Consider the following 13,452-nt stretch of genomic DNA (forward strand, 5'->3'; position numbering starts at 1 on the left):
CAGTAGCAGAAGCCAAGGCACTTTCCATGATTGCCTTTCATGTACATTTACTTGGACCCCAAATACATTTTAGGCAGAATTTTCTTCTGTGGTTATACCAGATTACATTTAATTCTAAGAATATCAAATCACAGCACTTTTTTATATTGAATGGACAGTAAAATAGATTTGTAATAGGACTTTACTTAAGAATGTCTAAGAATATTCATTAAAATCCATAATGCTTCCAGAAGTATTTTGGAGTAACTTATACCTCTTAGTATGCTTTCTTTTCATTAGCTCTTAAATTCATGCTTAGTTTTCAGATTTTTAGATGATAACTAAATGTCATTCTCTTTAACGACTCTGTTACAAAGTGATGTTTTAAAAGATTAAAAGTCAAGATTTTTGTAAAATTTTAAAATGAAATCCTGCCATTCAACAAAGTCATTTTAAAAGAACGTTTAAAAAACTCCCAGAATCTAATCCAGCCCCCTCAGGTTCATGTCCCGAGTCACAACACCCCTCCAGGTGGTCATGTAGCCTCTGCTTAAATACTCCCCATGACTCAAAGTTTCTAATTCTGGGTCCACTCTGCTGTTTGACGATATTTATGCTTCACCTTTATATTCGGTCAAAATCCACCGCAAGTTTGGCCTCTTGTTCCTAGTTCTGTCCTTGAGAAATAGGATAAACGTTTTGGCTCTCATTTTAGTCGCGTTTCTAAGTCTCATCTTAAAGTCTTGGTTTCAAATCCATTTTTTTAAGAACAGTGCCAAGACCCTAAGGAAATGCAAATGCGAACTATTTCTTCTTTCATGTTCTCATTTCATAGAACTAAAATATGGCTAGCTAAAGAAAGATGGCGCAACAAAAGCCGACCTGCAGGGCATATGCTCCCCTAGTACCGTGGGCTTCTCCTGTACAGAATTTATCAGATTGGAATTTGCATGTTCTCCTAGACTGAGCTCCATGAGGTCAAGAGTTTTGTCTCTTGCATTCATTCTTATATCCTTGGTATGGTGCCTGCCTCAGAGTAAATGATAAACATATTTAAAAATAGATGATTAAATACATAATTGTATGATCAATTTTGTGAACAGATGATTGCAGGTAAAATAACTGAATGCATGTATAACGAGACTCTAGAATCTGTCCACCATGACAATACCATCCAATATTCAAATCTCTACTTTAAAATGTAATGCTTCAACAGCCTAAGAATTATTTTTTCTGCTTTTTTTTGGGGGGGGACCAGTTCAGTAACTCTTGGTGTCCTGGGCAAGCACATTGTCAGGAGCACTATTCCTTGCTTAGTTCCTATTTTTAGGTTTCTTACTAAACTGTGGGGAGATGGTCTAAAATCCACAGACGGCCAGGAGGGGTATAACGTGCATATAATCCAGTCACCCAGGTGACTTCGTGGAGTGCACTGTTTACATCGCTGGGTGTGGAAGCAGCTGCTACGATTGGCTACTTTTGTGGTGTGACTATGACGGAAATTTGCTAAATCGATCTGGGAGATTACTTCTCAGAATAAGGCCTATTGTAAATATACAAGATGATCAAGGTCAGTGGAAGTCTATTTGTCCTTCAGGAAAAAGGGATACTTGTCCCAGAGAGTAATTTCATTTTGATCCATTTTGAGCATAACATCTGGGGGAGATGGGCAACTGTATTTCAGAATCATTGAAGGTAGTGGCAGAAAGTCCAGGAGCAGGACAATTGCCATGGCCAATCAGAGGGACTAGCTATGGGGTGATGACCAGGACACAGAAAAGAGTTGGAGCCAAAGTCAGTCTGAGAGGCTGGGCATAGAAAAAACCATAGGACTTATAAAAATCAGCTGAATATGGCATTTAGAGAATAAGAAAGTTGAGATATTCAGAGATGGTTCTTCTAAGACCTGGGCAGAAGCTATTTTATACTAAATAAAAACTCTCTAATGGATGTTCTATTTTTTCCCCCTAAAATGAAAATAATCCATTTAAGTAGAGCAATTAATTAGTAGTTTTATTGGATGGTTATGACAAGCCAGTTTAACAACCATCTATTTTATTTTTAAATAGCATAATTGCATAAAATATCATGCTGTTCTCAGTGATTTCATTAGCTACTCCTACTAGAAGGAAGCCTAGCTACTCAGACCGCACCCATATCCAAGTTACTATGCCTTTTTGCGGTAGCTTACCAGAATTAGATCTCATTAGGCAGCCTACTGAGTGAATCCTGTAACTCAGCCTTGTAAAGGGGTATAAGCATCACAGAGGAAGAAACTCTCCACTTGAGATCCACAAATAGCATAAACAAGTCTCTGGGCTCAGGTAGGTTTCATGCTTCATGGAAGGTAACAAAAACAATTACAAGACTTCTTGGCCATAGATTTTATGACACAGGCAAGAGCAAATGCCATGTGCAATTGGAATGTTCCAGTAATAGAACTAAGCTTAGTAATAGTAAAAATAACAAAGAATAAATGAAAAATTTCTGTTACCTTATCTTTGCCTGTTGGTGTTAACTACACAGGCACAGATGACTAGCATGCTTCTAAAATGTTTTTTTAAACCTATGCAATCTGTGTGTGTATAGGACATATACACATATATGTATACAAAATAAGTGCATTCCTATATGTGTATTGGGGCTTGTATATGCACAGAGTATTTCTGACATAACATACAAGCAACAGTGTTTATCAATATTCCCGCTGTTTATCTGGGGGGCGGGACAGAGGACACTACACCAGCGGAGAGGAACAGCTTGACTTTGCATGTGATACTCTTCTGTGGTATTAGAACTTCTTATAAAAAGCACGTTCTACTTTTATCATTTAAAAATCTAAGCATTTAAAATAAAATTGACATGTAAAAAAATAAAACTGCTGCACCCACATTTTCTAAGACATGGATATTGTGAGGAGTCTAGTCAATAAATTCCAGAAATCCTTTAGGCAAAGAAACTGTTAGTAGGTCTAAATGAAAACTACCTACTCGTTGAGTATCTCTCAATGCAAACGGATCTGCCTACGCACTAAGGCCAGCTAGGATGGAAGGATGGGGAACAACGGGTAACGTGAGGCTTTCCAGCATCTGTCACTAGTTTCATGGCTGTGTACCTGCCAGCTAAATTTTGTTTCAGAAATTGCATTCATTTTAGGTCATAACCTCTATAGAGGTAACCAAAACTCTCCAAGTGAAATTCCCGGCTGTGGTGTTTATTTCATTCTTGGCTTCTGTTCTTTATCAAGTCCTTGAATGTGATAAAGCATAGCTCAACTGGGTTCTTTTTCATTAAATGTGTAATACTGGAATATATGGCTTCACAAATGACCGCCTTTAAGGTTATATAATGTTGGCTTTTAATAACTCTCCATTTCTCATGCCTTTATCAGTCTAATCTAAAAATGGAATCCCAGAGCAGACAGTGCCACGACATGAAAGGCTCTTCTGAGCCAAACACAGAGGAATGGCAGCTAAGCTAGCTACTCTTGGCAGTACCATCTCAGTTGGTTTTGTAGAAAATTGTATTTCTATAGGTATATAGTTTTATGTCTTTTAAAGTAATGTGGATTTTCAGACCAGGGCCAGACTATTGTTTCTATACTTCCTGATGGCCCATTAGAGGGGATACTACCTACCCTAAGCTGAGTTGGAAACTCCTGAGCACATTCTCTTTGCTCTTTCTAAAGCCCAGGACTGTCACATGCAGTGGCCAATTTTTTAAAAAAGCTACAGGAGGTAGATTTAATGTTGAAGCCATTAAATAGGTCACTGTTCTGATCATTTTTGATGCTTTTTTTTTTTTTTTTTTAAACCTAAGTTCTCTGGGTGTTTGCTTTTTCAGAGATATTTGCCTTGGTCCTATGTCATTCCCCATCAATAATGTAGAACATTAATGTCTTTCTTTTTTTGCTTTGGAACAATTTCCAAATGCACCAGGACCCCTACAGTAGTCATTACCTCATCTGTTTCCATATCAAGGATTTATGTGTGACTTCAGTTGGAGCTATTTGAATTGGCCCATAGCCACCTGTACCCTCAATTTTCTCTGGGCCGCTTTGAAGCATCACAGAGAAATATGAGATGGTAGTTGGTGAAAGCAGAGTCCTTCATCCCAGCAATGGCAGCTGGTAACTGGCTGCATAGCCAAATGCTTGGCTCCATCTAGGGAATGGAAGGCACCATTCAAAGCCAGATTCCAGTCTGTCATAAGGATTATATTTCTGTCATCACAACATCTCCTTGACAGTCTCACCAACTGGAAAACTCCCAGCAGAAGCCCAGTGATCAAATTCTCCTGGAGCTTTTTTTTTCTCCTAGCTTCTGGAAATAATCTACTCCAGTCCCTTTTGCCCTCACCAGAAAACCCAAAACATAGTTCCATTTCTAAGACTGATGTATGGAAATAGATGACTCACAACCAACCCATTCTCCCACAGCTGGAAATAATGCCAACAATTTGATTTTGAAACAACTAAGGACAGGCTTAGTCCCCATCCACTGAGAGGCTATTCCAACCTAATACAGTATATATCATCTTTGTACTTTCAAAATGATACGTGACCAAAAGCGGTTCAGATAAGCAAGGCATCACCACTGGAGGTTTAAATTAAATGTAGAGAGACAGTCATTTATGTTTACATGCAGAAACACTAGGGAAACACTTTGTCTATGTCTAAGAACTAAATGGAAGAAAGCTCAGAAGACATCGGTTTAGTTTAAAGCAAAAAGGTCACCCACTTTTGCCGTATACCCAAGTCAAGTAGATATTTTCAGTGAAAGAAGACTTTTTCTCCTGATACTTTAGTTATCATAGAGTCCTTAATAGAGGTGCCTGTAAGGACCAATGATCCATGGCAGGATTAGAAGCTGTAATTCTACTGCCAGCAAGATGTTCCTGGCTAGACTCCCACAGTAGTCTGCACTAAGAACATTCTGGTAGGGGAAGCAGAAAAAAGAATGTATTTGACCACCCTGTACATGAAATATGGGGCTATAGTGCTATCAGGTATGACCTTGGAACCTGACAAGTAGTAGGTGAGGCATCCATCAGAAAGATCCAGGCATCTCGGAAATCTGGCAGTGGAGCTCATAAAACAAGGCTTTGTCCTTGGGACAAGGCTTACTTGGGGTAATGAAAACCAAAACCTTAGAAGGAAAACCTAAAATGGGCCCCCTCTCACCACTGTACCTGAATCTTTTAGCCTCTGTGCAACATTCCAGCGACTGTTTTCTTGCTTAAGTGAGTTATTTTGATATAGGTTGCTACTTTTGCTTTTGCTGTTTTATTTCCAGTCGATTAGCCTGCTTTCTATTATCAGTCAAAAAAGCCTAGAAGTAAACGCTGTCGTAGTGCTCCATTTCCTGTAACCACAGTTCCCACACATGGTTTTCTGCTCTGCAATTTCAGCAGCACTTAAAATTGAGTGGTTCTGCAAACTAGCTCTGGGCCTTTGTTGAATCCATTGCTCATCTCTATTGCAGCAAAAGGCAAAGATGGCTACATGTAGGCAGTACGGAGCTGGACCAACAGCCCAAGCTGAACCGGTCCTCCGTGGCTATCGGCAACAGCCCAGCCACCTGGGTTGACCCCTGGGTCCCCTCTCTGAGGTACCTCTGAGCCCAGACAACTCCCATGCCACCTTGCCACGCCTCAGAGATATTGCACACAAGCTGACATTATTTCTGTGGCACTCCCCAGCTCCTGTATAATGAAAAGGGATTAAGGAGGGAGAGGAGACATGCAAAGGTCACTAAGTAGTCTCGGTATGTTTACTCTTGGAAATGGAAGCGGTCTGACGGTTATATTTTTGCAGGACAGCCAGAGGGCTTGAAAAGACCTTCAGAGTCTTCTGGTCTCCAAAGGCTGAATGTAAAGAGAACCGATCATATCATATTTTTTAAATGGATGGGTCATTACAGGAGAATTGTGGGGTACAGGGGAAAGGTGAATGCATGGGGGCGGAGGGAGCAGTGCCATTTATACAAACATCCTTGAATCTTTAAAATAAATTATACAGGTGAACACAGAAGTTCATGCTACTTGCTGGAAGCAATAGGATTGAATTTTGTGGAATTTGTATTCCACAAACCTCCAGGCATCCTGCCTCGTCCTCAGCGGGCTATCATGTTCTGTTGTACATCTTGGTAGCCCTTAAAACTGGTGGCATGGTCTCAGATAGATTCTTGCAGGAGAGAGACAGATTTATAGATTCCATCAGCTTCTTCCAGGGGAGCTGCCCAATCACCAGGAGGGCACAGGTGATATGCTCGTTCAGATTCTCTCAGCCTGTCTACCAGGGTCAAACAGCAGTTTCCAGGTCCTCATGGCCAATGATCTTATAGTTCTGGCGGCTTTCTAGGTAGGCTGCCAAATCCGGGTCCCCGGCCTGCTGTGCTCTCTCTTGAGGTGTCTTACCCTGTAGGTAACAGTGAAAAGGAAAGAGACACAAACACTTGGGATAAGATTTAAAAAAAAAAAAATTCATAGAAACAGAGCTACTCAAAGATGACTTGCTAAAAAGGATCTTTCCATGTTTGCTGTTTTAGAATTGATGAGACACTTTCAGATCTATTATTTGATAGATGCATCTCATCAAACATGTGAGATATGCAAGTTCAAGAGAGATGATCACTTTTCAGAGGTGGGGTTCCATCAAAAGAAACGGAGGCTCACAGAGTACCTAGGTACACAGCAGCGAACTGTGTGGCACAGTGAGTTTGGGAACCCAGATCCTTTCCAGAAGGGGGACAGAAATCACTGAACAGAAAAGCAGGGAAACGGACATTCTGATTTCTAGTTTGGAACTCTTTCTGTTATACTAAACCCTGGGAAGTAACAAGCAGAAACAAAGAGGAAGGGATGGTCAGAAACAATCTAAAGGGGTTTCTTTGTTGGTTTCAAAGTCTTCAGTTAGGTTCTCCCCAATTTAGAACTGTCTTATCTCTCCAAAAAGTAAGTTAATTTCTGGCAATAAAAGTGATGGGTGTTGATTAAAGCAAGAGGGATGAGATATGGGGATATATGTATAGCTGATTCACTTTGTTATAAAGAAGAAACTAACACACCATTGTAAAGCAATTATACTCCAATTAAGATGTTTAAAAAAAAAAAAGTACCAGAAAAAAAAAAATCTTGGGAAAGTAGAAAAGCATAAGAAATAAAAATCACCAGTAATTCCACTATATTAAGATAACTGCTGTTAACCTTCCATAGAGTAACTATTTTATCTTTTTTCTATAGCTCTACACATAATTATTTTTATGAAAATAAAACCATACTTTGTTTATATACTGTTAGGTAATGTGCTTTTGCACTTAATAATATATCAAACCTTTCTACGTCATGAAATGTTCTTCTGCATCATTTTAAATGATTGTATAACTTTTTGCAGTCTTATGTTATATGTATATTTATATACACACAATATTTTTGACATGAGGCCAATGAACAGCAGTCAGCAGTAAAAGGAGGAAAGGTCTCCATTCTTTTGAATGTTTACAGACATTACTTAACACTCCTTGATGCTTCTAATTTTTGTTCAATGATATCTATTTTAAAATATTAAGTTTTTTTAAATTAATTTTTATTGGAGTATAGTTGATTTACAATGTGTTAGTTTCTGCTGTACAGCAAAGTGAATCGGTTATACGTATACATATATCCACTCTTTTTTAGATTCTATTCCCATACAGGTTACTACAGAGTACTGAGTAGAATTCCCTGTGCTATACAGTAGGTCCTGATTAGTTATCTATTTTATACTTAGTAGTGTGTGTATGTCAATCCCAATCTCCCAATTTATCCCTCCCTTTTCTCCTTGGTAACCATAAGTTTGTTTTTTACATCTGTGACTCTATTTCTGTTTTGTAAATAGGTTCATTTGTACCATTTTTTTTAGATTCCACATATAGACGATATCATATGATATTTGTCTTTCTGCATCTGACTTACTTCACTCAGTATGACAATCCCTAGGTCGATCCATGTTGCTGCAAATGGCATTATTTCGTTCTTTTTTATGTCTGGGTAATATTCCATTGTATATATGTACAAAATGATATTGAGTTCCAAGGAAAGGGTAGAGGCATGATCATTGCACCAAAGTAATAGCTCCATGTATAAAAATGCACACAAGCATTACAAAAATTATCAAACACTTCTCAGCCTCCATCTCATCTATTGCGGTGGATGGTGTCAAACTCAATTAAGGCTGATCCTTGTAGCCTACAAGGGGATATGGAGTAGAAGATAGAAGGGAAGTAACAATGGCTCTAGACTCTTCCTAAAATTTTACTTCTTTAGTTGGGATTTAATATTTAACTATAGCTTCAAGTCCCTATAATAATTTTATCCAACTTGGTTACAGTATTTGTAGATTATCTTGTCTTCAGTGTTAATGAGGTTGGGATTCCCAATTTCCAAATATTCAGAGAGAGGGACTGGGGTGGGCCTCTGAGTTGATTTTTAAGGAGCCATTCCCTATTAAGAGAAATTCTCAAAATATTGCTTCTCTTCAAAAATTTCCAGGAGAAGAATCAGTCATAATTATCATATTCAACTTTCACCTAGCAAAAAATTATGGAATGGAAAAATTATAGGATCCCTGAAAAGGATGAAGCTCTATTACTTCATAAGGTAAGATCTATAAAACAAAATGTTGGGTGAAAGTTTATACAATAGTATGTACAGTATGACTTTACCTACTTGAAGAAAATGAGAAAAGTAGACATACCCACATGTGGGGAGAAGTCATTAAAGTTTTAATGGTATATAGGTCTAGATTGTGGGATTTCTAGTAATTTTTACTTAAAATTTTTTTTTTTGCATTGCTAGAGTTTTCTATGTGAGAATGCGCTATATTTATAATAAAAGTAATAAAATTTTTTGCATTTGGAAAAGAGTACATACATATGTAACACAAAATAGAAAGGAATCTCAAGGAACATTGAGCCCATTTATTTGATTCAGAAACTTAGATTAAAAAAGAGCCATCTGCTCTGGGGCCGGGTTTCCTGTCCAGTCTTTTATTCATCCCTCTATTTCATCTTGCTCCTCCCTTCTCTTTTATCACCTGAGTTGAGACCAGTCTCTGTGTGGTAAACAGGCAATGGCCCTGCTGTGTCTGAGCGGCCCCAGCAAGGAAGGCCAAGTCCACCTCGGATCATGGCCTCAGCTGGTCCTACCTCCATGGGTTGTGTTTCTCAATCAGGTTACACATCAAAGCACCTAAGTGCAAATATCATCTGGGAAGAATATCACTGTGAATAATTATCTGCCATTTGGAATCCTACACCCAATTAGCTAACCAGATAGGTAACAGACCAGCTAGAAACCAGGACCCAGCTTAACAAATTTGATAGCCTAGTGCTATCAGAATTAAGGCAGCCAGGGGCCTCAGTCAGAGAGCAAGGATCTGGAGGGTCGCAAGGAAAGTGGAGAATCGAGCAATGCGCCTGGCTCAGAACTGGCTCAGAAAGGAAAGAAAGGTCCACATCAGGAAGAAAGTTATGTCACAATGTACACTGCAGTTGGAGGAGACCCCAGGGTGAAGACTGCATATAAGTAGGGGCTCATCACTTAAATGAATCTAATGGGGCTGAAGTCATCAGTAGGCTTCTAAGTAATTTGTCTATGTTTCTTAGCTACATTCACTGACCCCAAACTTAGGTTATTTAGTACCCACTAATGAAATCCTCATCTCTATATTAAAATTCTTCTTTGTAACCTTCTACAGTTAAGTGGCTTGTCCTTTCTTGGAGCCTACCCAGGGTGCTTTAAAACTCTCAGAGCTGACCATGATCATGACCTCAGATCATCATAGAGAATTTCTCTATGGAGTTGATCTTCTGTATGAACTCTTCTCTCTGCCCATCTCTTTCCCATGGGCTGCAGTTCTCGGTCGACAGCACTAAGCTTCAGCTCCTCCTTTACTCCAGCTTTAACCCTTTCCTTGGGAGCTCTCTGTAAACCGGAACAATTCATGGTGCAGCCTGATCTCCCATCCTGGGAGTGCTTGGTCATCACTTTGGCACCCATATATGGGGCCACATAAATCATGGGTTTTAAGCTATTCTGGATTTTTTTTTTTTTTTAAGTTTATTTATTCATTTTTTTAATTAGTTTCTGCTTTATAACAAAGTGAATCAGTCATACATATACATCTGTTCCCACATCCCTTCCCTCATGCATCTCCCTCCCTCCCACCCTCCCCATCCCACCCCTCCAGGCGGTCACAAAGCACCGAGCTGATCTCCCTGTGCTCTGCGGCTGCTTCCCACTATCTATCTACCTGACGTTTGGTAGTGTATACACGTCCATGCCTCTCTTTCGCCTTGTCACAGCCCACCCTTCCCCCTCCCCATATCCTCAAGTCCATTCTCAAGTAGGTCTGCGTCTTCATTCCCGTTTTGCCCCTAGGTTCTTCATGACATTTTTTTTTTAAATTCCGTATATATGTGTTAGCATACGGTATTTGTCTTTCTCTTTCTGACTAACTTCACTCTGTATGACAGACTCTAGGTCTATCCACCTCATTACAAATAGCTCAGTTTCGTTTCTTTTTATGGCTGAGTAATATTCCATTGTATATATGTGCCACATCTTCTTTATCCATTCATCCGATGATGGACACTTAGGTTGTTTCCAGCTCCGGGCTATTGTGAATAGAGCTGCAATGAACATTTTGGTACATGTCTCTTTTTGAATTATGGTTTTCTCAGGGTATATGCCCAGTAGTGGGATTGCTGGGTCATATGGTAGTTCTATTTGTAGTTTTTTAAGGAACCTCCATACCGTTCTCCATAGTGGCTGTACCAATTCACATTCCCACCAGCAGTGCAAGAGTGTTCCCTTTTCTCCACACCCTCTCCAGCATTTATTGTTTCTAGATTTCTCTTTTTTTTTTTTTTTAATTAGTTTCTGCTTTATAACAAAGTGAATCAGTCATACATATACATCTGTTCCCACATCCCTTCCCTCATGCATCTCCCTCCCTCCCACCCTTCCCATCCCACCCCTCCAGGCGGTCACAAAGCACCGAGCTGATCTCCCTGTGCTCTGCGGCTGCTTCCCACTATCTATCTACCTTACGTTTGGTAGTGTATATATGTCCATGCCTCTCTTTCGCTTTGTCACAGCTTACCCTTCCCCCTCCCCATATCCTCAAGTCCATTCTCAAGTAGGTCTGTGTCTTTATTCTCGTTTTGCCCCTAGGTTCTTCATGACATTTTTTTTTTAAATTCCGTATATATGTGTTAGCATACGGTATTTGTCTTTCTCTTTCTGACTAACTTCACTCTGTATGACAGACTCTAGGTCTATCCACCTCATTACAAATAGCTCAGTTTCGTTTCTTTTTATGGCTGAGTAATATTCCATTGTATATATGTGCCACATCTTCTTTATCCATTCATCCGATGATGGACACTTAGGTTGTTTCCAGCTCCGGGCTATTGTGAATAGAGCTGCAATGAACATTTTGGTACATGTCTCTTTTGGAATTATGGTTTTCTCAGGGTATATGCCCAGTAGTGGGATTGCTGGGTCATATGGTAGTTCTATTTGTAGTTTTTTAAGGAACCTCCATACCGTTCTCCATAGTGGCTGTACCAATTCACATTCCCACCAGCAGTGCAAGAGTGTTCCCTTTTCTCCACACCCTCTCCAGCATTTATTGTTTCTAGATTCCTTGATGATGGCCATTCTGACTGGTGTGAGATGATATCTCATTGTAGTTTTGATTTGCATTTCTCTAATGATTAATGATGTTGAGCATTCTTTCATGTGTTTGTTGGCAGTCTGTATATCTTCTTTGGAGAAATGCCTATTTAAGTCTTCTGCCCATTTTTGGATTGGGTTGTCTGTTTTTTTGCTATTGAGCTGCATGAGCTGTTTATAAATTTTGGAGATTAATCCTTTGTCAGTTGCTTCATTTGCAAATATTTTCTCCCATTCTGAGGGTTGTCTTTTGGTCTTCTTTATGGTTTCCTTTGCTGTGCAAAAGCTTTGAAGTTTCATTAGGTCCCATTTGTTTATCTTTGTTTTTATTTCCATTTCTCTAGGAGGTGGGTCCAAAAGGATCTTGCTGTGATTTATGTCATAGAGTGTTCTACCTATGTTTTCCTCTAAGAGTTTGATAGTTTCTGGCCTTACATTTAAGTCTTTAATCCATTTTGAGCTTATTTTTGTGTATGGTGCTAGGGAATGATCTAATCTCAAACTTTTACATGTCCCTGTCCAGTTTTCCCAGCACCACTTATTGAAGAGGCTGTCCTTTCTCCACTGTACATTCCTGCCTCCTTTATCAAAGATAAGTTGGCCATATGTGCGTGGGTTTATCTCTGGGCTTTCTATCCTGATCCACTGATCTATCTTTCTGTTTTTATGCCAGTACCAGACTGTCTTAATTACTGTAGCTTTGTAGTATAGTCTGAAGTCAGGGAGCCTGATTCCTCCAGCTCCGTTTTTCGTTCTCAAGATTGCTTTAGCTATTCGGGGCCTTTTGTTTTTCCAAACAAATTTTGAAATTTTTTGTTCTAGTTCTGTGAAAAATGCCATTGGTAGTTTGATAGGGATTGCATTGAATCTGTAGATTGCTTTCGGTAGTAGAGTCATTTTCACAATATTGATTCTTCCAATCCAGGAGCATGGTATATCTCTCCATCTATTTGTATCATCTTTAATTTCTTTCATCAGTGTCTTATAGTTTTCTGCATACAGGTCTTTTGTCTCCTTAGGTAGGTTTATTCCTAGATATTTTATTCTTTTTGTTGCGATGGTAAATGGGAGTGTTTTCTTGATTTCATTTTCAGATTTTTCATCATTAGTGTATAGGAATGCCAGAGATTTCTGTACATTAATTTTATATCCTGCTACAGCTATTCTGGATTAAGTAGCTGAAGGAGAAATTCCAAAGGGGCTTCTCGGTAGCCAGGCCAATATCTTTTGCACTTGGTCCCGACCCTTCTAGTGCTTTGCACCTCACCCTCTCCACACTTGGCTGCTGGCCGTCAGCAGAAGGAGAAGCCCAAAGGCCAACGTGTTCAGAGGTCTATAAGTCCCTTAGGCAAGCACACACCCTCCCTTTGTGCTTATACATTTAAACTGCAGTTTCTCTAAATGAAACACTTCATTTTTTCCTCCTTTTTCCGAAGCCCCAGGCACTTCCATAAGTACAGAAAGGATGCCTTTGCTATGGGCACAAGTGAAGGCAATGGTGCCAGAGATCTTGCCCCGTGGGAGGATGCTTGCACTCACTCATCAAGTTACCTTGGAGTCCGTCTTTCTCAGAGATGCTCCTGCGTCCACCAGAAGCTGGCACACAGCCCGGTTCCGCTGGCAAGCTGCCTTGTGCAGTGCGGTCTCACCCCTAAATCAAAGATGAAGTGAGAGAAGGGTTGGAGGCGGGAGTGGGAGTAGGGTAGAGGCAGCAGGGAGGGAAGTGAGGGTAGCATCCTCCCCCGGCTGCTCATG

The 13,452-nt window shown here is 39.8% G+C and overlaps 1 protein-coding gene across 2 annotated transcripts in view; it reads right to left on the bottom strand.

Annotated features, from left to right (window-relative positions):
• Positions 1 to 5,796: 5,796 nt before the first annotated feature.
• Positions 5,797 to 13,452, bottom strand: part of DGKI (diacylglycerol kinase iota) — a gene marked incomplete at its 5' end in the record, with an annotated part of 459,522 nt that continues 451,866 nt past the window's right edge. For both annotated transcript variants that reach the window (XM_081244467.1, XM_081244466.1), the window contains 2 exons: positions 5,797 to 6,397; positions 13,249 to 13,348. In XM_081244467.1, coding sequence (XP_081100593.1) covers positions 6,281 to 6,397; positions 13,249 to 13,348 — 217 coding nt within the window. In that variant the 3' untranslated portion in view covers positions 5,797 to 6,280. The remainder of the gene's footprint in view (positions 6,398 to 13,248; positions 13,349 to 13,452) is intronic.

This window comes from Mesoplodon bidens, assembly GCF_964165515.1.
Source record: "Mesoplodon bidens genome assembly, chromosome: 9".
Lineage (NCBI taxonomy): Eukaryota > Metazoa > Chordata > Mammalia > Artiodactyla > Ziphiidae > Mesoplodon > Mesoplodon bidens.